The sequence below is a fragment of the Lichenostomus cassidix genome, chromosome 6 (assembly GCF_008360975.1).
Source record: "Lichenostomus cassidix isolate B80296 chromosome 6, HeHo_3.0, whole genome shotgun sequence".
Lineage (NCBI taxonomy): Eukaryota > Metazoa > Chordata > Aves > Passeriformes > Meliphagidae > Lichenostomus > Lichenostomus cassidix.
Window position 1 is genome coordinate 5438265 of NC_139487.1, and position 26864 is coordinate 5465128.

General features: G+C 45.8%; 3 protein-coding genes and 1 long non-coding RNA gene across 6 annotated transcripts in view; 2 read left to right on the top strand and 2 right to left on the bottom strand.

The window, feature by feature from the left end:
* The window catches only part of GRK5 (G protein-coupled receptor kinase 5), a 151589-nt gene extending 149449 nt beyond the window's left edge, over positions 1 to 2140 (bottom strand). The window contains exon 1 of one of the 2 annotated variants that reach the window (XR_014853130.1): positions 1854 to 2140. Coding sequence is in view for 1 of the 2 variants with exons in the window: in XM_085064717.1 (XP_084920843.1) it covers positions 1854 to 1905 (52 nt within the window). In the remaining variant the exon portion in view is untranslated. The remainder of the gene's footprint in view (positions 1 to 1853) is intronic. The other variant, XM_085064717.1, reaches the window with a different exon arrangement.
* A 1468-nt stretch (positions 2141 to 3608) lies between these two features.
* LOC146435101 (uncharacterized) lies at positions 3609 to 5572 on the bottom strand. Its single transcript, XR_014853131.1, has 2 exons — positions 4791 to 5572; positions 3609 to 4063 (listed from the first exon to the last, which is right to left on the bottom strand). It is a non-coding gene; the product is annotated as an uncharacterized LOC146435101 (long non-coding RNA).
* Positions 5573 to 9459: 3887 nt separating this feature from the next.
* On the top strand, positions 9460 to 14829 carry PRDX3 (peroxiredoxin 3). Its single transcript, XM_085064719.1, has 7 exons — positions 9460 to 9607; positions 9687 to 9762; positions 9845 to 9986; positions 10756 to 10891; positions 13059 to 13162; positions 13972 to 14137; positions 14638 to 14829. The coding sequence occupies exons 1-7, from the start codon at positions 9572 to 9574 to the stop codon at positions 14689 to 14691; spliced, it is 714 nt and encodes a 237-aa protein (XP_084920845.1). The 5' UTR covers positions 9460 to 9571; the 3' UTR covers positions 14692 to 14829.
* A 1221-nt stretch (positions 14830 to 16050) lies between these two features.
* On the top strand, positions 16051 to 26864 carry SFXN4 (sideroflexin 4). 2 transcript variants are annotated; one of them, XR_014853132.1, is made up of 15 exons: positions 16051 to 16195; positions 16436 to 16501; positions 17285 to 17359; positions 17707 to 17733; positions 17832 to 17886; positions 18667 to 18692; positions 20125 to 20175; positions 20261 to 20326; positions 20440 to 20508; positions 21423 to 21513; positions 22743 to 22858; positions 23578 to 23663; positions 24760 to 24874; positions 25112 to 25273; positions 26020 to 26864. XR_014853132.1 is itself a non-coding variant. In XM_085064722.1 (14 exons), exons 1-14 carry the CDS (start codon positions 16157 to 16159, stop codon positions 26095 to 26097), a joined length of 960 nt encoding a protein of 319 aa, XP_084920848.1. In that variant the 5' UTR covers positions 16051 to 16156; the 3' UTR covers positions 26098 to 26393. The 2 variants fall into 2 exon arrangements, 1 of the variants encoding a protein (XP_084920848.1); XM_085064722.1 differs by lacking the exon at positions 25112 to 25273 and having other exon boundaries at positions 26020 to 26393.

Here is a 26864-nt window from a genome sequence, read left to right on the forward strand (position 1 = left end):
GAATGTGGTTCAGAGGAAACCTTGATAAATTTCTGCCATTTGGATTATAGCTAACAGCTTCTCTACTCCAACTCTAACACAATAAAACAACATGACTGTAACCATCTTCCTGAGAATGGTAGAAAAGGACCATAAAACTGAGCGGCACATTTAAAATGACTTGCAAAGTATTGGCTCTCTGTAAACAACACACAATAACTGTAATTAATACCAGTCCTTTAAAGTATTCCTAAAGTCTACTGAAATCTAAAACAGCATTGTATGACTGGTAGCAACAACTGCATCCTAAACAACAGTAAAAATGACAACAGAAAACAGAAGATCCCCATCAGAAGTCAGAAAGTTATAATTCACTGATTGCTGAAAGGGATAACACCTTTGCCCTTATTATTTGTAGAGCTTTTTTGGGAGGATCTCAGGACTTTACTCTTTAGCTAAGCCTCAAAAGTTCAACAGCCTGTGAGTTACATAAACACTATTTTACAATTTGAGTTATTTTCCCAGCAAAAGGATCAGTCCAGGAGAGGACTATTTGAATGATCTCTCTCACAAAATGAACGCTGCTTTACTCGTACTTCCACAGCTTCAGGGACCGAAGCTGAAGCCCACCCAAGCGGTGCCCAGCCTCGCTCGCAGGCATCTCCAGCGCTTCGGAGCACAGTGCAAAACAGGCTGCAGGTTGTACCGCACCTAGAAACGCCTGGTCCAGCGAGTGTTTTCAGGGAACAAACTCGGAGCAAGAGCTTGGAAAAATGCCTTATTTTAAGCAACAAGCAAGTAAATAAACACAAACATAAAAATGGGTTGGAGCAGACAGAAGGCGATCGCGCCTTGGCAGCGATGCCGCAGCCGTGAGACGTGTTGCTTGTGCGTGGCGCTCCCGCTCCAGCCGGAGGGATGCTCCGGGGCGGACGGGGCTCCGCGGGGAGCCCCAAACCCCCAGCCCCGCCGTGCCCAGCGCCCGGCTCCGCGCTCCGCAGCCGCGGGAGGATTTCCGCCAGCGCGGTGAGAGGAAACCGCGTCCGCTCCCGACGGGGGGAAAGCAAGCCCCGCGAGCCCGATCCGCCGGTGATTGCCGGGGTTCGGCTTTGCGAGCCCTCGGGGCCGGGACGGGGATGTTGCCGGGAGTCCCCCGCCGCAGCCGGCAGCCGAGCGTGTTTTCAGGGCGCCCGGCGGCTCCGCGCTGGCGGCTCCGGCATCGCCCGGAGCATCCCCGCTGCCCGAGCGCGGCGGCGGCCGCGGGGGACAACCCCCGCTCGGAGACCCCCGCGCCACCCGCGGGCGGGGGACAGAGCCCCCAGCCCCTCTCTGTCCGGCTCCGGCCGGGGACAAACACGCTCTCAACAATGGGCATGTTTGCAGCAACATGATCTCACCTAATAACGCCGAATAAGGCAATGACTGTACGGGGAAGCGATACGATCCTGCCGGTCTCACCACACGGCGCGGAAAGCTATTTGCAGATTTGCTAAGCCCTTTTGAATGAATGCATCTGCAGCTGACCTTTAACAATAGACGCTGAAATAGCACAATCTGTGGGACCAGATTTGAGGGGGGGAGGCGGGAAGGGGGAAGGAAGAGATGGGTGAATATTGTAATCTCTGCAATCTCATTCACTTCCTTTCCCAAACCTCTGCGCACAGGGAAAAACAGCGGTATTTTCCTTTTCACCGGAGCTCCGTCTCATACAAGCCGTTTCAAAGCCGGCACAGCCACATGGCACCCCGACAGCCGCCGCCGGCGGGACCGGCGCGCATCCCCGCCACTGCCCGCATCCCGCGGGCATCGCTCCGCGGAGGGGCGACTGCGACAAGGATGCTCCAGCCCCCTCTCCCCTCCCGCCGCTCTCTCACCTTCCCTGGCTTTCAGCAAAACGGTGTTGGCAACGATGTTTTCCAGCTCCATTGACGAGCTCGGGCAGCGCAAGCAGCGGCACTGCAGCAGGACGTCACTCCGAGGTGCGGAGTCTCCGGGCGACCACCCGCCTCCTGCCCCTAGCGCGTTGTCCCCCCGCGCATCATCCCCGCCTGCCTGCCCGCTCCCCCGCGCTCCCCGGGCGGAGGCGGCGCTCCCCGCACTGCCTGCTCCGCCGCGCCCCGCTACTCCATCCTCCGCCCCGCCGGCTCCCCCGGTGGTTTGAGGGCTCGGGCTCTCCTGCCTCCCTCCCCCGGGGGTGTGGCACCGCGGAGCGGCCCCGCAGCCCGCGCAGGCGCCGGCCCCGCCGGGCTGGGCACGCCGGGACGTGTAGTCCTGGGTTGGCCCCGCCGCACCTGGCGGCGGCTCCGCAGCCGCGCACGGTCCCGGGGAGGGGTGGCCACTGCTCGCCTCGGGGAGGGGGAGAGCGCGGCCAGCGGCGCGGCAGGGGCCGGCCGGAGTGTCCTGAGCGGCGAGGGTGGATGTTCGGCGCCCGGGATGCGCGGGACTCCCGCGGTCGCGGCCCCGGGGCAGCCCTAGTGCCGCGCTCCAGCCCGCGGCGGCGGCCCGGGGCTCCCCTTGCCCTGCCCGCGGTCCCCAGGGCTCCCCGGGCCGGTTCTTCGTGCCCGTCACCGCCCCGCAGGTGCTCACACCCGTGGGAAGGGGTCGCCGACACCTGGCAGACTTCCCCCCGCCCTTCTCCTCGGGCTGGGGCTTCTCGCCTTTCTCGGGATCTAAAAGCTCCCTAAGGAAGAACCCGAGGGAATCCCATTTGTTCTGTCGCACCGTTGTTTTCACCCTTCTAAGGAGCTGCGTGAGGCATCAGCCACTTGTGGAAAGTTTCTGAATTTTAAGCGTTAGATTACCACATAAACTCTCTTGTGTCTGCATAGGACAGATGCTCTTGTCAGCATGATTCTGATTTTCCTAGCAACGGGGTAGATCGATTCAGCAGGTCAAGCAATGAAAGAGGAATAAAAATGACCCATTACTCCCACTGACACTCTTCCCCATCTGTATTTGCATTGATTAAATCCACATGAAGCAAATCAAATTAACATGCACCTTCTTGTAAGTGGAGCATAGACACTACTCTTTTCTTCTGCTTTTTATTGTACCAATTTATTTCTTTCCACAGCCACACAGAAATGACCTGCAACAGCAGAGCTTGCAGACTGCCTAGAACACATTTTCTGAACATAGGAAATAAATGAGAAATGCATTTAATGAATAATACCTCGGGGGTAAAATTGCTACAATAAATGCCTTTTGTACCTGATTAAGTGTCAAAGGTTTGACCTTTGAAAGTTATTGTGCGTAGCAGGTGGCACTGCTATATACAATCTTCCACAGCCTCTCTCCTGTAGCTTCAGAAAAACATTCAGCCTCCGGAGCCATTCCATATTGTGGTTACTTTCTTTGTAATACCAAGTTCTATACAGCAGCAGTTGTGTCTGTAAGTACCGGAAGATTTTTCTCTGATTAAATAATTCTTGAGGGAGAAATTGCTTCCTGGAAACCAGAGCCTTAGCACAGAGATGAGGCTCCTAAGGAGCATCTGCCCTGCTTGTTGTTTGAACTCTTCTGTGCAAGCGCTGATGTAAACAGAGCAGATTATGCTCAGTTCCAAGTGCATTTCACATCCCTGCCCAGCCTCCCACTAATGGTCATAAATGCCAACAACACAACATGGCTGATGGTGGAAGAGAACTTTTATTACACAGAAAGTTTTTAATGCTTCAAGCAACTCCTCTCTCCAAAGGAAAAATGAATCCACATGTCTAAGTGCCAATTTAGTGAAGCACCACTCACTGCAGGAGCAGTGGGATATCACTGTGTCTGCTACACCTCAAGATGGGGCTGTCCAGTGGGGAGGGATTCACCTTTGTGGGAGACTCCACAGGGAGTACTGACTGTGTTTGGCGAGTTATTTTCACAGATGTGCCTGAATGAAGAGGGCAGATCTTGGTCTCAAGTTCGAGTTGCACCGGAAATCAGCACATGCACCCAACAGCTGTACTGCTCCTCTTTTATCTAAAATCTGTGTGTACTTCTAGATATGTGGAGTCACCCACAGTGTTGCCCTGTGGGACCAAAGTATGACTCCAGCATGCTGATGTTGTCCTGTATGCTTTCAAATATTTAATTCCTGAAAGGGCAAACACATTTATCAGAAGAGTTACGACAGATCTATCTGGAGTTCGGAAATCCCACGGAGCTACCTAGTGTTCATGAGCGGCGCAGCTCCGACACGATCCTGGCAACCAAAGGCACAGTTCCCCACCTCCCACAGAACAGGGACAGCCAGCCAGCAGTGTGTGTGCTGCTGCCACGGGGGTTATTCCAGCTCAGCTGCATGGCTTTGCACTAAAGGGGACCAGAAGCAGCCACTTAAATGTGGCTGAGTGCAGGGAGTGGGGATCTGAGCTCTGCTCCCAGCCTGCTGAGGCTCTGCAGTGATATGTGTGTCTTAGTTACACATCTACATGGACAGCAGCGATTAGGACTCCATGTTTATTGGGAAGAGCAATGGAGAGGGTTTTCTTCATGATTCTTTTGTTAGTTAACAAAATAAAACTTGTTTCTTATAAATCTGAGTCAATGTGGCATACTGGGACATGGAAGGAGGTGTGCTCACTAGCACTCCCTAGCACTACTTTGAAAAACAAAATCAAGATTAGTCCTCACTGCATCTCTCATTTCTACTGCATTTTTTAGGTCTGAATATACCCCTGATGTATGACACAGGCCTGAGATGGATGCCCCCTGTCATGGATGGGGCTCCCCATGTGTTGCCAGAGTAAGTGCCACTGCACAGACCCTGCAAGTCCACCAGTTAGCTCTTGCAAAATCCACTGCAGCATTTGGACTCTTACCTCATGACTGCTTCACAGCTGTCAGTATCTTCATTCTTGTGTCACCTGGATCAAATGGTTCACAAAACCAACCAAAAAAATGTAGGAAGAGGTAGGTTTATTCATAATCATTTTCTCTTGTGGTGACACAGTCCTTTAATTTCAAGCTGTGTCCAGACCTGATTTAATGGAACAGTCAGGTTCTCTTTGAGTGAAGGAGAGGGAAACAGGAGACCTGTAAATCTGTTCCACTGCTTATCAGACTCTATTCACTCTGGTAAAATGGTGCTGAAATGCCTGGACTCAAAGACAGGGTGGCAGGGAAGGAAAACAGGTCTCTTTTGCTGGCCTGAAGATCCTGATTCAACACTTGCTGGGAGAAAAAGGAAAATTCAGTCTGAATCATACGCAGAAGCAGTCAATTTAGGAAGGAAAAGGAAAAAGGACAGGCTACCAAAAATCATTCATATTCTGAAAAATATGCTTTCTAAGGTGCTTAATGTGTTTAGTTGCTCTGCTTTTAAATTTCTATCTGAAGTCATTCAGGAGAGGCTCCTAAAAACCTCAAAGTGCTGAACATCAGGCTAAAGCAGGGCTGGCAGCCATCTTTCCTCTGTGGGAAAAGCGAGGTTTGAAAATGAAACGCCAACACCAAGCGAGACCCAAATGCATCAGCGTAATAGGAACAGGGAAGCAGCAAGGCACAGTGTGATATTCTGAGCCACTCTAAGGATGAGTCATCGGCAGGGTGGGCTAGCACAGCTCCAGCCAGAAACACAGCAGCAACACACCCAGTTTTATCCTGCCACCAGAGAAAAACCGCTCGGCCTCGGCATGGCAACCTCCAAATGTCAGGATAAGACCCACGGTGAACCAGATGGCAAAAAGGCTTTTGCCTATACTTATCAACTGGAAACATACCCCAACAGCAGCTATCTCCTAAATCCATGTTATAACACTCAATTAATGCAGTAAAGCCCGTTCATGATTAGCTCTAAGCTGGATTTTGCCTGGAATTGCTTCTGAAACTTATTGCTACAAACAGACAAATTCTTTCTCCTCCTGCTGAGCTTGGGTATCAGCAGGTGGGAGCACAGAGGCCTGTGAGAGCATTTGCAGGCAGCTGGAATATTTTCCAGCGCCCCTGTGTGCAAGGACAGAGGCTGCCATCTACCAACAGTCACGGGGTGATGCATCGTGTAGCCTAAGCCAAACTTTTTGCTTTGGTTTAGATAAAAATGTTTACGCCTCTGTTGTCTTTTTCCATTTCCCAGCCTCTTTTTCTGTTATCTGTTTCCTCAAGGTAGAGGACAAATGGTTGTTACAGCATTTGAGCACATGGAATAAAATAACCTTCTAGAAGATGAGCAGATTTTCTTTTTAAAGAAGCAGACATACATATCCCCATACTCTGCACAGAATTTGCCACTCAGTGATCCACAGCAGCAGGTCTGATTTGGGATTTGCTTATCCCTTTCATCAAGCTTAGAGAGAAGGAGTTACTTTCTCCTAAAGTTTTGTTGTGTTAATGATGACCTTTCAAAGAGCTCTTAAAAATCCAACATTTACAAAATAATAATGGAAACAACACACAAGCATTATCTACTACTTCTTATCAACTGATCTTGAAGTTTTTCACCAGAAAGACATAGTCAATTATTCCCAGATCGAAGAGAGGCACAAAATGGGAGCAGACAGATAAGTATCCTAACCAAAAAGGGCATTTGTATCTCCTATAATCTGTTCAAGTGCCATATGCACTACTCTGCACCTTGTATACCAACTTCTCCTTAAAGCCTGCTGAAATCCCTGGAGAGTCTTTCACCAGCTTCAAATGTCTTATTTTAAATTGGGTTTAAAGACAGCACAGGAGACAACCAACAAGATTTGGGAAAAGATGTGCATATGGTATCACTCAGTAGATTTATTTTGAGTTTTGGATGTCAATAAGAACCTGGTTTACCAGCTGTTCTAGCCTGTGCCAGAGCTGAGGAAAAAGGAACACCTTTTATCAGGTGCCCTTTGGCAGTGACAAGGTCCATCTTCAGATTGCAGAGATGCTCAGCAAAAAGCAAAATGGAAAATAACCCCCTGTTAAATGGCAGTAATTCAAGCTTTTGCACAGACGTCTGAGGAGCTGAATTATGCTGCCTCCATAACAAAGCATGAGCAATATTTCCCCACCTGCTAGCCAAGAGTTTAAACAAAGAGTTTTAAACAAATATAACTTTCCAGGGAGGCGGGAAGGACATTGGTTTAGAATACATCAGCGTAGAAGTTGTGAATAATCATCTGTGGATGAGACAGCCATCCTCAGGAAATCCGAGCAACAGCCCTTTTCTGGCTGCCACAATGTAGCTCCCACTGCTGAGGGAAAGGAACTCTAACTGACATATGTTCTAATGTACAAATAATTTACTTACTTCCACTTTCATGTTTTGAGGGATTTTTAAGCAAGGATGCCCCAACATTTTTTGGCAACAGACATGCAAATAATCTGAGTAGCTCTGCCAACTGTCTCGCTCAGGCAGTGACCTTCCCAGCAGAGTCCCCATCCCCATCCTGGTTCATCAGCAAGAGTCTAAACTGAACTTCTCTCTCACAGCGAAGTTCCTTAACTCAGATCCTGGTAGTTCACTGACCCCACGCTGTGCTTGTGCACTCAGAGCTTGTTAGCAGGTGTTGAGCCTGAAGGGAACAGCCTCAAAATCCAAAGCAACAGTGATGTCTATTTCAATTCAAGGAAATCAGTGCATGCAGGAAGCAGTTACTATGCAGGTGCACCCCATACTGAGGTATCTGTATGCTAGAGTGCCCACATTTTCTTCCCTGTCACCTCACCTCATCTCACCTAACCTCACCCTGACTATAAGAATACCTCATCTTTTACAGCCTTGTGCAGAACAGCTCCATATTCATCATCTCCTTCTGGGCACCTCCACCTTCATCACAAGCCCAGGTAGTATCTCTGTACATGTATGAGTAGATAGCATTATTGTGGCTGCTCTGCTGGATTTTTTTTTTTTTTTTTGAGAGGATTATGAGAGCCACATTTCCAGCTGTCATTGGCTACATCTAGATTAATAAATTCAGGAGTGGAACAGGAAGGTGCCAGTAACTTAAACTGGCCATGATGTTGAATGCTTAGAAAGGTTTCAGCACACTTTTGGACAACACCAACTAACACTGCCCCAAACAGCTCCTGGGCATAGTAGAGAGTTAATACCAGCTAGTTATCAAACCTAGGCAGGCTGAACACAACCCTCCCTCTTTTGAAGGCTCAGAGAGTTCACTATTACAGAGGTGACTAGACCATGCAGATGGATCAGTCGCAGGAATAAGTTCAGAAGTGCAAATTTAGCACTCATTAAGTTCACCCCAAGGGTAGCTGACGTTGCTCTGGCTATGTCCTTTGGCTTTGGCCCCAGATGCTGATGGCCAAGCTTATTCTGTTAGCAGAGCCTTTTCTCTAGTTCACAAGCTCCACCCTTTCTAAAATGCTGTGGATATTAATAAATATATGAAACCAGAAATTATTAAAACTCAGAAGAGAAACAGAAACTGGGTTCAACTTGGTTTAACTGTTTAGATGAAGGAGCACACAGAAAGTGGCTAGGAGCTATGAAGATGGTGAAGGGTGTTGAGGGAAAGCAGTATGAGGAGTGGCTGAAGACACCTGGTCTGTTCAGCCTGGAGAAAAGCAAACTGAGGGGAGAACACATTGCAGTCTACAACTTCCTTGTGAGAGGAAGAGGAGGGGCAGACACTGATCTCTGCTCTGTGGTGACAGTGACAGGACCCAAGAGAATGGCCTGAAGTTGTGTCAGGTGAGGTTTAGGTTGGATATTAGAAAATGTTTTTCCACCCAAACGATGGTTGGGCACTGGAACAGGCTCCTCAGGGCATTGGGCACAGCACCAGCCTGACAGAGGTCAAGAAGCATTTGGACAACACTCTGAGGCACAGGCTGGGACTCTTGGGGTGTTCTGTGCAGGGCCAGGAGCTGGATTTTGATGACCCTTGTGGATCCCTTCCAATTCAGAATATTCTGTGATTCTGTAGCTGTAACCCGAGTGAGTTCAATAGAGTCAGAGCCAACTGTAAGCATGTATCTGGAAGGTTTCTGGGCACGACCCGGTCTGTATCAGCGCACACCAAAGCAGGTCCCAAGCGAACACCAGCCAGCCCTGGCGGGCTCAGCCGGGGCACAGCGCTGGGGACACCGGGCCCTGGTGAGGCCACACCAGTGCTGTGTCCAGGTCTGGCACCTCCGTTCTGGAAGGACATCGAGGTGCCGGAGCAGGCCGAGAAGGGAACGGAGCTGGGGAAGTGTGTGGAGCACAAGTTCTGTGAGGATAGCTGGGGGAGCTGGGGGTGTTCAGCCTGGAGGAGGCTCAGGAGGGACCTGCTGGCTCTCCACAACTCCCTGACAGGAGGGGTCGAGCTCTGCTCCCAGGTAACAAATGACAAGAGGAAATGGCCTCAAGCAGCACGTGGGGAGGTTTAGGTTGGACATTAGGAAGAATTTCTTCACAGACGCAGTGATTAGACAGTGGAATGCGCTGCCCAGGGAGGTGGTGGAGTCACCGTCCCCGGAGGTGTTCAAGGAAAGACTAGACGTGGCCCTCAGTGCCATGATCTGGTTATGCCGGTAGTGTTCGGCCATAGGTCGGACTCGATGGTCCCAGAGGCCCTTTCCAACGCAATCGATTCTCTCATTCTGTAATTCCGTGCCCGTGCGTCCCTCCCCGCCCCTGCCGGCTCCCCGCCCCGCTCCCACCCCGCTCCGCCCGCCGCTCGACATGGCCGCCGCGCTGGGGAGGCTGCTGCGCGCCGCGGTGAGTGAGGGCGGGAGCGAGCGCCCGCGGCCCTGCCCGCCGGCCCGGCCCGCCGCCCTCACCCTCCCTGTCCCCGCAGGTGCCCGTGGCTGCCGCCGCCGGGAGGAGAGGGACGGCGCAGCCCCTGCCCTGCGCCTGCCGCCCCTTCAGCCTCGGTAAGTGCGGGAGGGCGGGCGGGGGACGCGCCCCGGGAGCGCCCCGGGCCCGGCCCGCAGCTCTGCTTTCTCCCCTCCGCAGGCTCCTCGCGGTTCGCCCCGGCGGTGACCCAGAAAGCCCCGTTCTTCAAGGGAACGGCCGTCGTTAACGAAGAGTTCAAGGAGCTGAGCCTAGATGATTTCAAGGGGAAATACCTGGTTCTCTTCTTCTACCCCCTGGACTTGTGAGTGCGGCTTTGTCCCTTTCCCTATGGGCCTGTTGCCCTGCTGAAGGTCATCACAAGCGCTGCAGGCCGTTGCTGGTTTTGCACGATTTGGACCGATCTTGCAGGGCAGATGTGCCTGTTTCTAGAGCGTGAGTGATAAGACTGGGGGCACATGGCCATTGTGTGTTAAAGCAGTGGGTAGGGTGGCTGGAGAGCATCTTCTAGCTGCAGGGACTGCCTCAGGAGCTGGATGTGGTTCCTGTTACAGTCAGATCCCAGGGGTGAGGGCATTGCCTTGCATTTTTGGGCTGCCTTGGAGACTGTCCTTGAAGCAGCAGGGCCAGCAGAACTGCAGCTACACAGCTCCAAGGCCAAACATGACAGGATGGGGTTCAGCCTGTCCAGAAGACTTGAATTGCCAAGAGTGTCCTGGTGCATGTGGCCACGTGGAGGAAGGTTTAACCTCCACTCCTCTCTGCTATAATGTCCAAAATATCTCTGTTTGGAGAGTCTCTAGCAGTTTCTCCATCTTTGTAAACAATCTGTCTAGAACTGAGAGATGGTAACTGGTGTGCCATCTGTAACTGGCTGTGACTGTTGGTTTGAGACTGAGACTAATCTTGAGAATGGATTAACATGCTTAAACATGGTTAAAACTACCAAGGAAACATGGTTAAAATTACCAAGCTAAAGAAAACACTTTGCTGCATTAATGCATAGAAACAGACATGAGTTTTCTCTGGAGAAGATGGCAGAATTATTACAGCCTGATCTCTCTTCCCCCCAGCACCTTTGTCTGCCCCACAGAAATTGTGGCTTTCAGTGACAAAGCAAAAGAATTTCGTGACGTGAACTGTGAGTTGGTAGCAGTTTCAGTGGATTCTCATTTTTGTCATCTGGCCTGGACGAAAATACCACGAAAGGTATGAATCAAGTACCTTTTAGAAGCTTTCTCTGTTGGTTTGGTTTCTTTTCACAAGAGCTCCAGAGAAGAGGAGTTGAATAAGAAATTCTGCCAACACTGATTTTTAATAGACTGCCTATGTGGTATGTGATTAACTTCTACATTTGATGACATAATCCTGACTTCAATCTTTGTTTTCTTTCTCTTTTTCTTAATTATTTGTTTTGGTGGTTTTTTAACATGTGTTCTGCCTCATTGATAGTCTACATTGTATCCTTGTACATTTATCTCAAAAGACAAATGCTCAGTTTACATGTCACTGTCCTGTGAGAGCTGATAATGCACAGAAACTATCACAGAAAATGAACAGCAGCTGTCCAGTCATTACTGTTACCCAGTACCCAACAGCAGTGGCTTCAGGATGGAAGCAGAAAAACCACCAGTTTATTGGAGCACTGCTATCATTAACTCACTTGCTGAAAGGATTCTGCTCTTGCAGTACAAATGGAGGTTTTTGGCTTTCTTTAGGGAAAGAAAACAATAAAGACAGCCTTTTACTGGAGAGGAGCCTCTTTCAGATGTATATAAAATATGTGCTATTGATCACAGAAAACATATCCCCAATTTAGGTAGTTGTAGAGAGCCACAAGTGTCCCAGGAAGGTGCAGAAGTGCCTGTGCCATCAGTCCCAGCCTGTGTGGACAGCAGTGTGCAGTAGTGCTCCAGGCTGGGTGCCTTCTGGCACTATTGGAACATGCAGGGGAGGGAGGAGAGTTTCCTGGATTTAATGCACCTTGGCTGAGCCTATCAAGACTATTTATTTTTTGCGTGCTTTATTCAAAGCTCTGCAGTGTGACTGAGGCCTGACTTCACACTTTACCCAAAAGGTGTTCAGGGTATGTCAGTCGTACACAAAATATTTTACAGATGCACAGACTGTTCTGAGTTGGAAGGGACCCACAAGGATCATCAAGTCCAACTCAAAACACCCTGCACAGCGTGGAAAGAATTCCATGGTGGCACAGGCAGGAAACTGACACCCAGAGAAGCTGAAGCCTTGGTTTCTCGGACATCTGCGCCCAAAGCTCTGCGTAGGGAACTCTGTTGCAGACAAGTGTTTGCAGGATCAGGGTCTGAGCGGCTGAGATTACACAGTGATTCACTGATGATGCCAGGAATAGCAAAGCTAACAAACTCCAGCCTTGTTTCAAGGTTAGAGAGCTTATCTCTCTTGCAGTTCCAGTATGTGGCAAAACTAAAAGAAATCTTGTTTGACCCTCCAGATAATATTTAAATTGATTTGTGGGAGGCAAAAAAAAGTACATGCACTGAATAGAGCAGCATAACACATACCTAGTGTGCTGGTAGAAGCATTGTGTTTGGAATCATAGAGTTTTTAAGGTTGGAAATTACTTTTAGTACCATAAAGTCCAACTCACCACCACCACCATGTTCACCACCAGCCATGTTCTCAAGTGCCACATCCACATATTTTTTTCCCATGCCGCAGGAAGCCTGTTACAATGCGTGACAATCCTTTCTGTGAAGAAATTTTTCCTGCTATCTGATGTAAACCTCCCCTGGTGTAATTTGAGGCCATTTCCTCTTGTCCTGTCCCTTGTTACCTGGGAGAAGAGGCTGACCCCCACCTGGATACCACCCACTTTTAGGTAGTTGGAGAGAGTGATAAGGCCACCCCTGAGCCTCCTTTTTTCCAGGCTAAAATACCTTCAGCTCCTTCAGTTCCTCATCAGACATGTGCTCTAAAGTTCCTTTGTTCACTGGTTTGTTTTCCCTTCCTTCCTCAACATGTTCATCCTATTTGATTCTGAACACTTAAATATGCAGTAGAAATTTTTCTATTCAAAGCTCTTGAATAGGGTACAAAGGAATTTTTTTCTGGAAATTCATGTCTGTTTCCATTGCTAGACTTTTACCACCAAAATAAGCAATTCTGAAATGCTCAGTGCAAAAGAAGTTACCTCTTTACAAAGAAACCAAATGTTCCTGACTACTTTAAAACAAGCAAACCTAAACACCACCACACATACTTGGTTCCTTTCATGCAGCAAATGGCATGGTTTTGTTTTGTTATTATACCCTCAAGAGCATGGAATCCAGCAACTCAGGAAGGATAATCCTAGGAAATATTTTATAACCAAGTGGAATCTTGCTCTGTTCTCTAGAATGGCGGCTTGGGCAAAATGAATATTCCAATTCTGTCAGACCTCACAAAACAGATCTCCCGTGATTATGGAGTGCTGCTGGATGGACCTGGCATAGCACTAAGGTAAGGCATGATTGCTGATAGCTTACCAGTGTAACCAACAAAAGCTACACTGTCCCGTCCTGCGGGGAAATGGCATCAAGTGAAGTCTGTGAGATGTCATTTCTGCTGCAGGATGGCTGGATCCCACCCTAGGAGAAGGGTACCTGGCTGTTCTGGCTGTGAAGCTGGGAATGGCTCCAGGCCTCTCTGAAAATGCGTGCAGGGAAAAGCCAGCTCTTCTGCTTTTAGAGGAAGAGAGAACTCCATGACACTAAGGAAAGCATGGAAGAGCAATTTCATGTATTTTTTTCAGTAGAAGTCCCTGAGAAACAGTGGATTGCATAGGAGTCTTCCAGAGACCTTCAGTTCCTGATCTTTTTGGATCAGGAACTTTCGACATTTGTTTACTGATAGATTAAGTTAATTATTGCGGTAAGATTGGGACTTTGGTTTTCACAAACATTTGTATGCAACAGGACTTAATTTAGTAGCATAATGCATAAGCAGCTCTTCACTCAATACCTACAGATTTGATCAAAAAGTGATGGGAAGGATGCCAGCTTTCAGTTTTGAAGTACAGGTGGAACTATGAGCTCTACCTCTGCTGTATGTGCCTCGACTGAATAGTCTCTATGCATACTTTGTAATTTCACAATACCATAGCAGTTGATTACTTTGCTAACAAACAAGATCCCCAATGCTGTAGTGCTGCTCGTGACTGATCTGTGCACCTAGGAATAGCCACCTTTCTGAAATTACTCATCCACTTCCTTGTGTTCGGCTTCAAAACGTGATTTGCCTTCCCTAAATTCCATTCCCCTCCATTGCAGGGGTCTGTTCATCATTGATCCAAACGGGGTCATCAAGCACCTGAGTGTCAATGACCTGCCCGTGGGGCGCAGTGTGGAGGAGACACTGCGCCTGGTGAAGGCTTTCCAGTTCGTGGAGTCACACGGAGAGGTGTGCCCGGCCAACTGGACTCCAGACTCCCCAACAGTGAGTGCCTGCTGAACACTAAATATAATCTTGCTAAATATAGACACTGGCCTATTTGTGCATGTCTGAAGGGCTGGGATCCACTCGAATTGAAGTTCTTGAGTGAATCTGTGTCTGTTGTCAAAACCCAAGGCTTTTATTGGTTGGACCAATTTAGCCTTTTTGATAATTTTTTCTGTGAATAAAGTCACTGGTTTCATTTTAGGAGATGCAAATTGTGTTTAAGACTCCAGATTTTACTTGCACTCTCCATTCATTGAGTTCAGATTTTTTACTTACTTAAGGCTTTGTAATTGAGCAGGAAAAATGTGTTATATACTTAAAATTTTCAGCTAGGAGTTGTACATGATCTAGGCTTTTGTCTTTCACACGAGCGCAGAAACAGAAATAGATTACTGTTTTTATAAAGTGTGCATGGATTTTCTTGGATAAAATGTCAAATCTGAAATTTTATTATCATACCTGTACCAAGTAATAACTAAACTTTCTTTTCTTGACAGATCAAACCAAGCCCAGAAGGTTCCAAAGCATATTTTGAAAAAGTGCATAAATAAACATTCAAATATGTGGACAAAACTAGTTACCACACACTGAACACATTAGGAAAACAGCTGTGATTGTAAAAGTTAATAATAAAAATAAAAGCTCTTGTTTTCTCATGTTTAAGAAGAAATTAAATGCTGAAATATTTACTGACTGTCTTGTCTTGCTTTAAAAAGAAGGGTAAAAACTAAGGCTTTCCCCCATCTTCTGCAACTTTGGTTCCATGGATTTCTGTGACTGCTAATCATCATCCTGAATGTGATGAGTACACATGTTACAGTTGCCTTCCACTGGCTTTTCCCTCTTTCCTTAACTAGTTTTGGACCACAAAATGCTCTGCATTTCCTTTTCTTACACAACGTTAAATTCTGTTTAAAAAAATACATTTGGAAGCAATACTGACAGGATAGAATTTTGATACATGGTTTGCTTTTAAGGAATTTTGCAGAGGAAGAGATGAATGTAACAAAAATAATTTAAAAATCAATGTTTTTGTGTGCAAATGCACTAAAACATGAAGTGAATGTAAATATGTGCCATTTAAAAAAAATGCAATGCAGCTACTCAGGAGCACTAACAGGCATGAACTTCAATTCTGTAAAAACTTGAACCCCTGTAGTGCACGTACTGGAGCTTAATGGCAAGTTTTCTGTCAGTTGAATTTGCTTGACTCTTGTACTGCTTTGAAACTGATGTAGCATCTCTCTAGCCATAATAAAATAATCTTAACAAGGACTAGCAGCAGGTGTGGTGCTTTGCTTTTCTTTCCCTTTTCCCCTAAGCGTCTTGTTTCTGTGTTTTGAAGACGTTGGATGTATTGCATTGCCTCAGAAACTCTATCTTGCACCTTGGTGGTGCTCACCATGGTGAGCAGCCCAGGGACAGAAAGTCGTGGGGATGCTGCTGGAGGGCTGCATAGATCAATACAACACTCACTGGGTTTCTAATTTTCATTTTCTGTCCCTTTGAGCAGAGAAGCACAAGGGAACAGCCTTGACAACGCGGTTGTTGTGTCCTAAGTTAGCTTTCTCATGGGCCTCAATGCTCCAACCTAACACGGGATAAAAGAAATGAGACTGATGTGGCGCCTTGCTTGCTAATGCTCCAGGTTGCAGTACTTTCAAGTCTTTTCAGTCCCAGTGTTTGGTTGTTCTGGTAATCCAACCATGGAATTATTCCAATGCACCTGGTGTTGCCGCACCTCGAGTGGCCGCTTTGTGCCTGCGAGCCCGCGGGGCCGCGACACCTGGCCTGTCCTCCCTCCGCCATCCCGCGGAGGACGCGCGGTGCTCTCCTCAGCCTTGCTGCTTGCTCTGCCTTCCCGGGGGCAGCGGCTGGAAAGGGAAGAGGCTCTGAGGCCTTTCACATCCATGCTGCGCCGCCGGCAGCGCGGCTCCTCCAGCGGCGGCTCCGTGTGCGGGCGGAGCGTGCTGCGGGCGGACCGGCCCGGCCGGCGCCTTCCGGTGCCGCGGCTCCATGGACGCCAACCTGCGCGTGTGGAGGGCGGAGGGGCAGGTGGGCAAGGGCATGGAGGGACAGGTGGGCAAGGGCATGGAGGGACAGGTGGGCAGTGGGATGGAGGGGCAGGTGGGCAAGGGCAGGGAGGGGCAGGTGGGCAAGGGCATGGAGGGGCAGGTGGGCAAGGGCAGGGAGGGGCAGGTGGGCAGTGGGATGGAGGGGCGGCGTGCGGGGACGGGCGGTGGTTGGGAAAGGGCCGCAGTAACGCCTTGTCTCTCTCGAACGTGTCTCCCTCAGTCGTTCTGGCAGAGGGTTCTGCTCTGGGCGGACGCCTTGGATCCGCTGCTGCTCCTCAAGTCCTCCGTGAGTACCGCGGGGAGAGTGAGATGAGGGGCGAGCTCAGGGCTGTGGCTGTGCCGCGCTGTGAGGGCGCTGCGAGGCTGCCGGGGGAAATTAAATATGTGAGACATGTAGTGAATGTAACATTCCGGTGTCTAAGGGGGCTGCGAGAGAGGTTAACAGGGACTTTGGCCAAGGGCACGGAGTGACAGGACAAGGGGAATGGCTTTAAACTGACAGAGGACAGGGATTAGATTGGATACTGGGGAGAAATTGTTCCCTGTGAGGGTAGGCAGGCCCTGGCACAGGGTGCCCAGAGAAGCTGTGGTGCCCCTGGATCCCTGGCAGTGTCCAAGGCCAGGCTGGACAGGGCTTGGAGCAACATTGGACAGTGGAAGGTGTCCCTGCCATGGCAGGGGTGGCACTGGGTGAGCTTTAAGGTCCCTGCCAACCCGAAGTATTCCACAATTCCACGATAAAGTGAAATACACGTGTAGACACTTCTATATCTGATTACATAATCCAAGGGGTATTTCTAGACACAACCATTTCAGCAGTCCTGCTCAGACCCTGGCTGCTGTGCCAATGGTTGAATTATCCCAATAATCTAAAAGTTTCTATGCTTGTGATTTGGTTTTGTGTCTGTGTGTGTTCTTGCTTTCACTGCTCAGGTGAGGAATAGTGCATTATTTCCTTCTAGGTTTGTATTTATACTGTTTATTAACCAATACATTGCACTCAAAATATTGAAATCTGAGTTATTTTTTGTGTGTTTTGGTTTTTTGTTTTTTTTTTCCTCAAATACAGAATGAAATAAAAAGATCCAGGTTATTAATACAAGGCAATGAGAAGACCCAAAGTGAGCCCATACAGAATAATCAGGTATTTTGGACTGCGGTGAAAGTCTTAACGTCAGTGTTTAGCCCTACTTAAATTGTTGGTTTATATTTCAAAATACCTACTAGTTTTAACTTTTTTAGATTAACCTTCTGTTCTGCCATAGTGTGTGCTTTGGTGCTGTTGCACAGCCCATGGGATGTGAGTACCTTGTATTCAACAGGGAGAATATGGAGAGAAATTCTAGGGAAAAATAATTAAAGGGATATATAAATATATACACTTTGTATAAAAGGAAGTGATTAGAAAAGACATACAATAAATTTAGAAAGAAGATTTTACCCAGTCTCTTTTGAAATCTGATTACTAATCTAATTTTCCACTTGTTGTAGACAAAACAAGCCTTCTTGCTAAGCCTGGTAAGTTTACAAAATATTTAGACTTTTTCTTTCCATAGTCAAGTATGGCAAAGGTGTTCTAATTTGCTTTTTTAAATTTTCTTTTGTTTTTATTTAAGTCTAGTGTACATCCTGATACAGACAAGATAATCCCTGTTTTGTTTAGACCTCCAGGTAGGTTCCCTTAAGTGAAATTTTGTGTGTGACTGAAGCATCAGGGGGGAATAGCTCATGGTAAATAGCTGCTGTGATACTATAGAGACAATAGAAAAGCAAGTAGACGCTTCTGTTAGTTGCATTGTTATGTGTTGAAGATTTATTTATTTATTTATTCCTATGGTCCTGTGGAGGAATTTTTCCCAAGGATAATCTGCTCATCTAGATGGAAACAGTCTGATCAGTCTCTGTTTCTTGTCGCTGCAGAATGAGTTCCCAAATCCCTCCACATTTAACTGTCTATTATAATTTAAGTTTTTCCCTTGATGGATGTGGCTGCTGGAAGAATTTACTTTCTGGTGACAGATAAAGTATGCTTGGGGTGTTATGCAGAGAGCCAAGGCAGCCCAGGTTGTTAATCAGATACAACAATAGTGAGTCTATTTTCTTTGTATCTCCTGTGAACACTCAAACTGTGGCAGCCTTTGTGGCCATCTCTCTCTTTTTGAATAGAGAGTTGAACTTGTGTTCAGTTATTTGGTTTTGGAGCAGCCCTGGTGAGGAGTTCATGAGGACTCCTTTTTGGCTGTAAACTGTGAGCAGGGATTGTGGCTTCTTGAGTGAAGAGTGAGAGACAAAGCTTAGGGTTGAAGTTTATAGTACTGCTGGGGTTTGTGAGCAGTGTTTTAATTAGAGATGGAAAAAGAGGGGGGCAGTTAGGGGAATTTTCTTCTCAAGACCATCCATCTACACTCACAGATGTTATTTTTACTGAAATAAAGTTTCCTTTCTTTTTAGCTTTCATGCCCATAACTCTTCCATTGGTGAGTAATCATGTCAGATGCCAATGTGCTTCCAGCAAGGCTTCCATTCTCCATAGCCAGGGGTTGGAGGGAGGGAGTAGAAGGGTTTGGGCTGCTTCACTGTACTTTCAGCACAAGCTGTTTGAAAGACACCTGTTTTATGGCAAGTGCTGAGTAACCTGGAAATTGAGTCCTCAAAGACTCTACTTGGAAGTCCAAAGCTGTTAGTTACTCTTCTCCAGCAGCACTCCAAGAGATTGTTCAGGTGTGAAGGACAGCTTTCTGATGCAGGGTGAACACACTTAGCACTGAGAGGAAGGCCTGGGTTTGCTCTGTTCAACCTCAAAAACCTGGAACTGCAGTGGGAAGGAGTTGGAGTTCTGTGTTTCAGACCCAGAATATGAAATTTTCTTACGTAGATTGTTCATTTGCAAGTAGGAAATGGTGTTGTCAATAAGTTACCAGAGATATAAAAATAAACTCTTGTTACTGTGCTCAAAAATGGCACCATTTTGTTGCATAAAATTTGTAGCTGTAATTAAGTGTGTGTTCTTTCATTTAGATGTTTTTGGGTTTGGCCTATGAATATAGATTCTGATATCTATCATTCCATACAGACATCACAGCGTGAACTTACATGCCACTGCTAGGAAGTACAGGGAACGTTTTAATGGCTGTTAAATTCATTAAGAGCAGTAATAAAATGAATAGAAATGCTTTTTGCTATTTGCAGCTTAATGCTCTTTCAAAGATGTGGTTAGAATCAGTGCTGGCATTAATAATAAAGATGGTTGATCCACTAATATTAAATTAATTACTGATCATTCTCTGAGGCTTTGGAGATTTTCAGCCTTCCTCTTATTCAATATTTTCTTATCTTAACTGACTCCGCTTTTTGAAAGTGTTCCACACCTTGAGCTTGGGAGGTCAGGCCTCAAGAAAGGCTGTGGTTTATTAAAACTGAAGTTCTTATTCACTGTCTGAATTTGAGAAGGAGCTGGGAATTAACTCCTAAAATCTTAGATCTTAGGTCAGTAAGATCTGGTATTCATATCTGCAGCAAAACCAATCTGACCCTTTCTCAATCATTTCTTTTATTAGACTTTTGTTATCTGAGTTATGTTATTTGCATGTATTTAACCTTCAGAGGCACAAATGCATTTTTCTTTTGGGTAAGAAAGCACCTTGCTGCAATATTCTTGCACATAATGTTTTACCACTCTGTGTCTGCATTTTGTATATGTCTGTGTGCTTTCTACTGAATAGAAAAATGAGCATGTGTCCTCTGTAACAAGAGAATGTGGTAGCCTAGAACCAAGGCAGATGGCTTTGGGCACTGACTGGAGTCTTTGACACTGCTGCCAGTGGTACCTCAGCAGTTCTCCTGGTGCTTCTGCACCAAAAACTTCTGCACTCATCAAACCCCATTTTCTTGTGTTTTTTTTCCTCTTAGGTCATTGTTTCGTCTGTTCAGCACCAGGCAAAGCCTTCTTTTTTTTGGCAGGTAATTGCCTCTCGCCTTCTACTTTCACAGGTCTTCTAGTCTCAATCCTGAATTCATGTTTTCTTACAATCTCTTGTTTCTGCAGTTTGTGTTTCACGCATATACCACAGCATTCACCCTGGTAAATGGAAATCACACCCCGAAGGCTGAAGTAAGTGTCAATTTTTATTTTTGTAATCATCTTAATTGTACAATCCCATTTGAACTTGATTTACAAGTGTTTTACAATGCACTTATGCAGTGTGTTTTTTCTGTCCTCCTTAGGAATATTCAGTTCAACAAAAGCAGATCGTGCTTGGCTTGGGAGCTATTTCTTATGCAGCCTGTGTTGGTGTAAGTATTTGCTCAATGATTGCTTTCCTAATAAGCTCTCCTGAGAAGGAGTAGGCACTGAGGTAACCACAGTGCCAGACATCCTTCAGGATTGTGCTCTGGTGCTCTGCTCTGTGATGTCTTGCCACAGAACTGTTCAGAATAAGAATTTTTTCTCATCGTCTGTCAGCCATTATCTTGCTTGGCTTCCTCTGATGCATCTTCTTGTGGCGTTTTCTTTATTATTTTGCAAGCTTAGAAAGCAGAAAATGAGAGGAACTGGACAGTGTTTACAAGCACAGAGTAATCCACTGAGTTGTTGTAGCTGATTTTTGATGTGGTGCTGTGATGGAGATCTGTCTAACTCCAAACAAGTGGTGAAATCTGCAGGCATAAGTACTGGACAGTGTTTGCTCAAATCCCAGGAACAGCATAGCCATGAAAATACTGCACTGGATGCAGGTAAATTAGCCTTCTAGGAGGGATAGATAGCTGAGGCTCATCAAGTGTATTATGGAATATAGAATTGGGCTGAAACTGCAGAGAATCAGGAAAAATACAGAAGTAAACCAGATTTCCTGTTTGGGGGAGAGAGTAGTATGTGACACAATGCAGTTGGACAAATGTCTAAGGAATATTACTCAGGTAATTATTTTCTTTTTTCTGTCTTTGAATTCACACTGCTGCTGTCCTCTACAGAATAATGTGGAATGCTTTTTTATCATAATATTTTTATAATTACCTAAAAGAGTGATTACAAGCACCTTCATTAACTAGAGAAGGCATATATTTTGTTGGAATGTTAAACCAAGGCATTTGTTTATTTTCATAGATGGTAACTATATCCTAAGTCACAGATTTGTTTTCCTTACCTGTTATACTGAAATGCTGCACATTTTTTAATGCAAGCTGCCTGTTTTCTCTCCATGCCTTAGGCTCTCCCTCTTACCTTAGTGAATCGTTACGCACTGAAGAGTCCATTAATTCATCTTATTGTCAGAAGACTTCTACCTGCTCCTCTTTTTGGTGAGTAGAAACAAACTGTGCATCGTGCAGCTGGTCTGAGGGCCATTTGCCTGTCTGACTGTAGAGTTTTCTTGCCCTTGCACAGGTGTGGTCTCACTGTTTGTTCTCTGGCTGCCTTTTCTGGGCCCTGTCCTTTGGTTCAATGCTCACTGTGCAGTGTCCCTAACCTCACTGGATTCTTGCTGGTTTTAGTTTCAGAGCTGCAGGACACTTTTGAGACTTTTGTACACATACCTGAAAGCACCAGGGCTGCCAGGACAGATCAGGAGGGCAGTAGCAGTGGCACTGACATGACCTGGTGTGGCACATCCGTGACACCAGAGTGCAACATTGCTCTGGGAGTGCAGGAAGTGAGACTTGTTCCAGCAAAATATTATTAATCTTGCAAGGAAGTGGGACTCAGTTCATTGCTGGAGCAGCTCTACTGCCATGGTGAAGTTGCACCAGGACAAGTTTAACTATTTAGTGTCATTAACTGTGTTTCTATTGCCATTATAGAAATTTCTTGCCTTTCTTAGGGAAATTTGATAAAATTGAAATGCATCATCTCCTCTGTTTCAAGTTATGTGAGATGTCTACTCAGATCTTTCTGAGGACTTTCATTAGAGGTTTCTGACTTGTTTCCTTTGAAGCAGGTGTTCAATGTGCTTCCATTTTCTTAAATGTAGAGAGAAGCCCAAGGGTAATTGATTAATGTTAGCCCAGCATTTGGAAAGAGTCCTCTGTTACACTGATCTCTTTATTGAACAGCCCTGCCAAAAACTAATAAAATGAGAAATCTGTTATTTGAAGCAAAGTCAGTTTGCCAATCTGTGCCCTTCCTTTCAATGCAGGAATTTCCTTTACTGAAACCTTGTTCTCTTCAGGGTCTTGTCTTCTGTGTTGGATTTTGTGTTTAGCAGAACAAAACCTAACCACAACAGAAATCCCTCCACTTTCTCCTAAGAACAAAGTGCTTGTGGTTTGAGCTGGATGGAAATGATTTTAAAGCTCTGAGTCCATAAAGAAAAAGCACCTTGTAGGATTGAAGCCTTGCAATCTCACTCAAGCTTCTGAAACAAAGATTGAGATCCTAAGTAGATTTTTTGTGGGGCAGTCTCATTTTAAGCTGTCAAGGTATTCAGTCGTGAATTGTTGAACTGGAAATGCAAAATACTCATCATTATGAATGTTACTATTAAGACAGTCCTGTTGGATCTACTAAATCAAAATCCCCTTTAACCCTGCAGGTCTGACAAGTGCATTTACTGTGGCGATGGTGAGAAGCCCAGAATTTGATAATGGGATAGAGGTGATGGACAGGAATGGCAAGGTTGTAGGAGTGTCTAAGAAGGCTGGTGAGAAGGTAGGTGAGGGGGTGGAGAACTTTTTTGACTTGCCTTTCATTCCCTGCTAAGAGCAGAATGTGATGCTGAGAGAAGATAGAGATATATTGAATAAGGAATCCCCCATCAGGTGCTGAATCTTTGGGCAGGCTTGGATTAGGTCTCTGGAACCAAGTTCAAGAACCTTGTTGTCTTCAAGGGTTGCCTGCCTCCCAGACCAATATACTGAGTGCCAGAGGTGAGCCACAGAGACACTGGCACAGGCACTTCTGCTTTCCCTGCTCACCTCAGAAGAAAACAAGACTCTTTGATTTTCTGATGGCACATCACAGAGAAAAGCCCTGTATTGTGAAAACAACTGGATGAGCATAAGGGTTTGTGTACAGCTGGAGAGAACTGAAGATTTAACACAGGCTAGTTAGGATGCCCAGAAGGTATACCAATTGTATGAAGTTCAGCACAACTTTAAAAAAGCAAGTCTCAGCAAAATTACTATCATGGCAGGAAAACTCATCAGTAGTTTCACCTCCCTTTTAAGGAATTTCTCACTCATAAGCAGAGCATTTGCCTCTTAGTTTCCATTTTAAAAAGAATTCCTCTGATAGATGTTTTTATCCCTCATTAACCTGTTGCTTTAAACTCCAGCGTGTTAGACAAAAAAGCACTCAGGGAAGCAGGCAGTGTTTGAAGCTGCCCAGAGCACTGCTTTGACAACACTTGTTTTGCTCTCTCCCTGAAGGCTGTTAGGGAAACAGCATTGTCCAGAGCAGCCTTGTTTGGGACGACGTTCTTCCTGCCAGAAGTGCTCACGTACTTGGTGCAGAGGTGAGAGGCACTGGGAAGGGCTGGGGGGTCCTGGTCCGTGGGTATTCTCAGGGTTTTTGGTCTGGCTGTTATCATTTGCCAGTTTTTTCTTGGGTTTGCAGTATTACTTGCCTTGGTAGAAGTGATGATGTGGGAAGTTGGTGTTCAGCTACTGTGGTTCTTTTCATTAAGTCAATCTGGTTATATCTGAACCCATGCTTTGAGGGTTTGCAGGAGTGAGGTTTTCTCTACTCCAATGCAGAAAACATGTTTGTGCTCTCCTGACAGCCTGTTTTCCAGCACCTATGTTCCCTAACTTGATTTGAGTTCCAGTGTCTGTGTCAAGGTTGTTCACAGCACTTAGCTTAGGTTTGTGTTTTTGAAGAGGTCATGTGGCACTTGAATTTGCTACTAAAGCTGGATCCCAACTTCCAAGTAGTTTTCCATGTATTGTAAAACATGTTCTTGATTTTGCAACATTTTAAACCCCTGTATCCTAAGAAGAATACATTGTGTGCTTTATGAGAGGATCCTTAGCCTGCCCTGGGCTTTTGGCAGGGATCATCTCTGTCATGTGAATACTGTAAGTAGGAATCATCTTTGTCAGTATTGTCTAAATTGATCCCCTATCCCATATCTTAGCTTAAGGGACTCCTGTTATCAAAAGACAAATGCAGATGTAAGATAAAATTTTAAATATATATGTCAGGTAATAAATTTTTGCACAAGGCAAAGTAGGACTGCCCACAGGAACTAAATGTGGAAGGAAAGAGGGTAATGCAAGAAAAATCTTAATCAAAGAACTGAGACACTTTAAAGCACTAATGCACCTTCTCTCTTTCTGTCACTTTGAACTTGCTGCTTATTTTCTTAATCTTGACAGTCTGGGCTTGGAGAATGCTGCTGGCAAACACAAAACAAAGGGAAAGCACAGGAAATTCAGAGTAACATAGGAACATAGGAAATGAAGTAAGGAAACATCTTTAGGAACCATAAGCCTAGATTATTACTAATTCCACTGTAATTTCAACCAGTAAAATAGTAGCTAATGCTCTTTGTGTCACTGTCAGATTATTTTTCAACATACTGACATACTTTTTTTCAATGTCTCAAACAGAGCAAGATTTGTTAAAAATCCTCGTCTTTTGGGTCCAGTGAGAATGTTTGTGACGATGTCAGTCCTAGCAGGGATGCTGCCAGTCTCATTTAGTATGTTCCCACAGTGTGGGGAGGTAAGTCCTTACACAGGAATTGATTTAGGATTATTGTGACATTAAATTGGCCTTTCAGAACGAAGGCCAGCAGTCTGAAGGTCACATATAAAAAAATCAACAGGATTAATGTGGTGCATTTAAAATGGGGCAGCAGAGGGGCTGCTTGTGAAGGCCCATGCACCAGGAAGAGGCTCACATGATTTTCTAGGTCTGAGTTGCATTGTGTGTTATTTATATTTGCACTTTTCAATGTAGATTTATCAGACTTTCACAACAGTCTGAAGCAAGCAAGGTCAGGAGAACTATCTTGAAGATTTAAGCCAAGGCTCTTCCAGCACTGCAGTCCTGCAGGAGAAAAGAAGGATGTAGATGAGAATTTTTTCTTTCATGCAAAGTTAGCATGAGCTCACTGGAGAGGTAAACCAGCTCACATGTGACATCACTTGCTGAACTGGGAAGTGTAATCTGTTCTCTGTGAAAGAATGCCTTCCTGGCAGGTTTTAAAGGGAGGATGTAGCCCCAAAACCTTGGGCTTTGGAGAAGGCCAAATGAGAGAGGAGCCTTTCTGCATTTGTTTCCTCCCCTTTATCAGCACTATGTGAATATTCCTAGAAAATCACAGACTGGGCTCTTGCACATTTCAGTGGTTTCTTTTACTTGCCTAAACTTCCTGGCATTATATTTTTTTTAGATTCCAATCTCTTATCACAACAAAGCAAACTCAACATAAATGAGGCGACTTTTGAGGAATTATGTACTGAGAGTAGGGCTGGTTGGTTCCCTTTGGGCTTCCCAATGGCTTGGCCCACAGCAGAAGTTCTCCTGGGTGTCACCCAAATAGATTTACAGGTAGATTTGGTGATCTTAAAGGTCTTTTCACACCTAAATGATTCTGTGATTCTATAGTGAAGGGAAATAATGTCACTATTCTTAAATAAAAAGTATTTCTTTTCATATGTGTGCACATGTAGAAAACGTTGGAGAATCAGAAAAAAGAGCCCCAAACCAACAACAAAATCCCTCAAATCCCCAAATAAACAGAGTCCCAAGTCCCAGATACTGAATGCAAAACTTGAATTTGTGCAAAGTGCAATGCAGTAACAAGGACTTACCATACACTTACCAGGCTGTGGTGGTGCTGATTCCTTTTTCCTACATTGCAGATGAAGCGAGAAGACCTTGAACCAGAAATTCTGTCATCTACAGCAGAAACACAGTTCTTCTACAACAGGGGAATTTAGAGACTGGATTTTATATATAAATCTGAGCTCTGATCAAAGAGAATTCTGAATTCTGAATGCACTGCTGGCATTTGTGACTGAATTGTGATTCTGTGGTGGCCAGAGTTGGTGTGGCCTCTGAAGAGACAGAACTTGGTGACATGGTTTTGCCACCCCCAGCCTGGATGCAGATAAACACACCTCACCTGATGCTGCAAAGTACTAGAAAAGCACTGTAACACAGCCTCTGTCACAGCCTGTGTTCTGTGCTTCCCTGGGTGATTGATTTCTTAATTAAATGACTGTTGAGTACATAAGTTTGTTCTGCTGCTGCGAGTTCTGACACGCTGCTTTCCAGGAACCCAGCTGGTGAAGGCTTTGACACCAGTGCTCCTGTGGGTAAAGTCCAGCTGGTTCTTCTCAGAACTTTGTGTGTTTCAGTGATCTAACAACACTTATTTTGAGGATGAGACGTGACTGACACAGCCCCTGAAGTGATACTAAACAAAGCCACCCTGACGACAACAGAATATTGGTTACATTTAGTTGTTTAAGAACTGTTCAGGAAATGAGTGGCAGACTTGACTACCAGTTGATTCTTGGCTTTCTAAACATCCTTGAAGGAGTTGTGAGGCCTGATGCTCCTTGAGCTTAAGTACCTGGTTTTTTTACACTGAAATCATCAGGAGATCTCATGTCTTTCTGATCTTGTGCTGGACATTGAGGAGTTCCCAATTTTGCAGGTTGGCAGTGTTTACCCAAAGTAAAAAAGCTCTTTTGATATATGG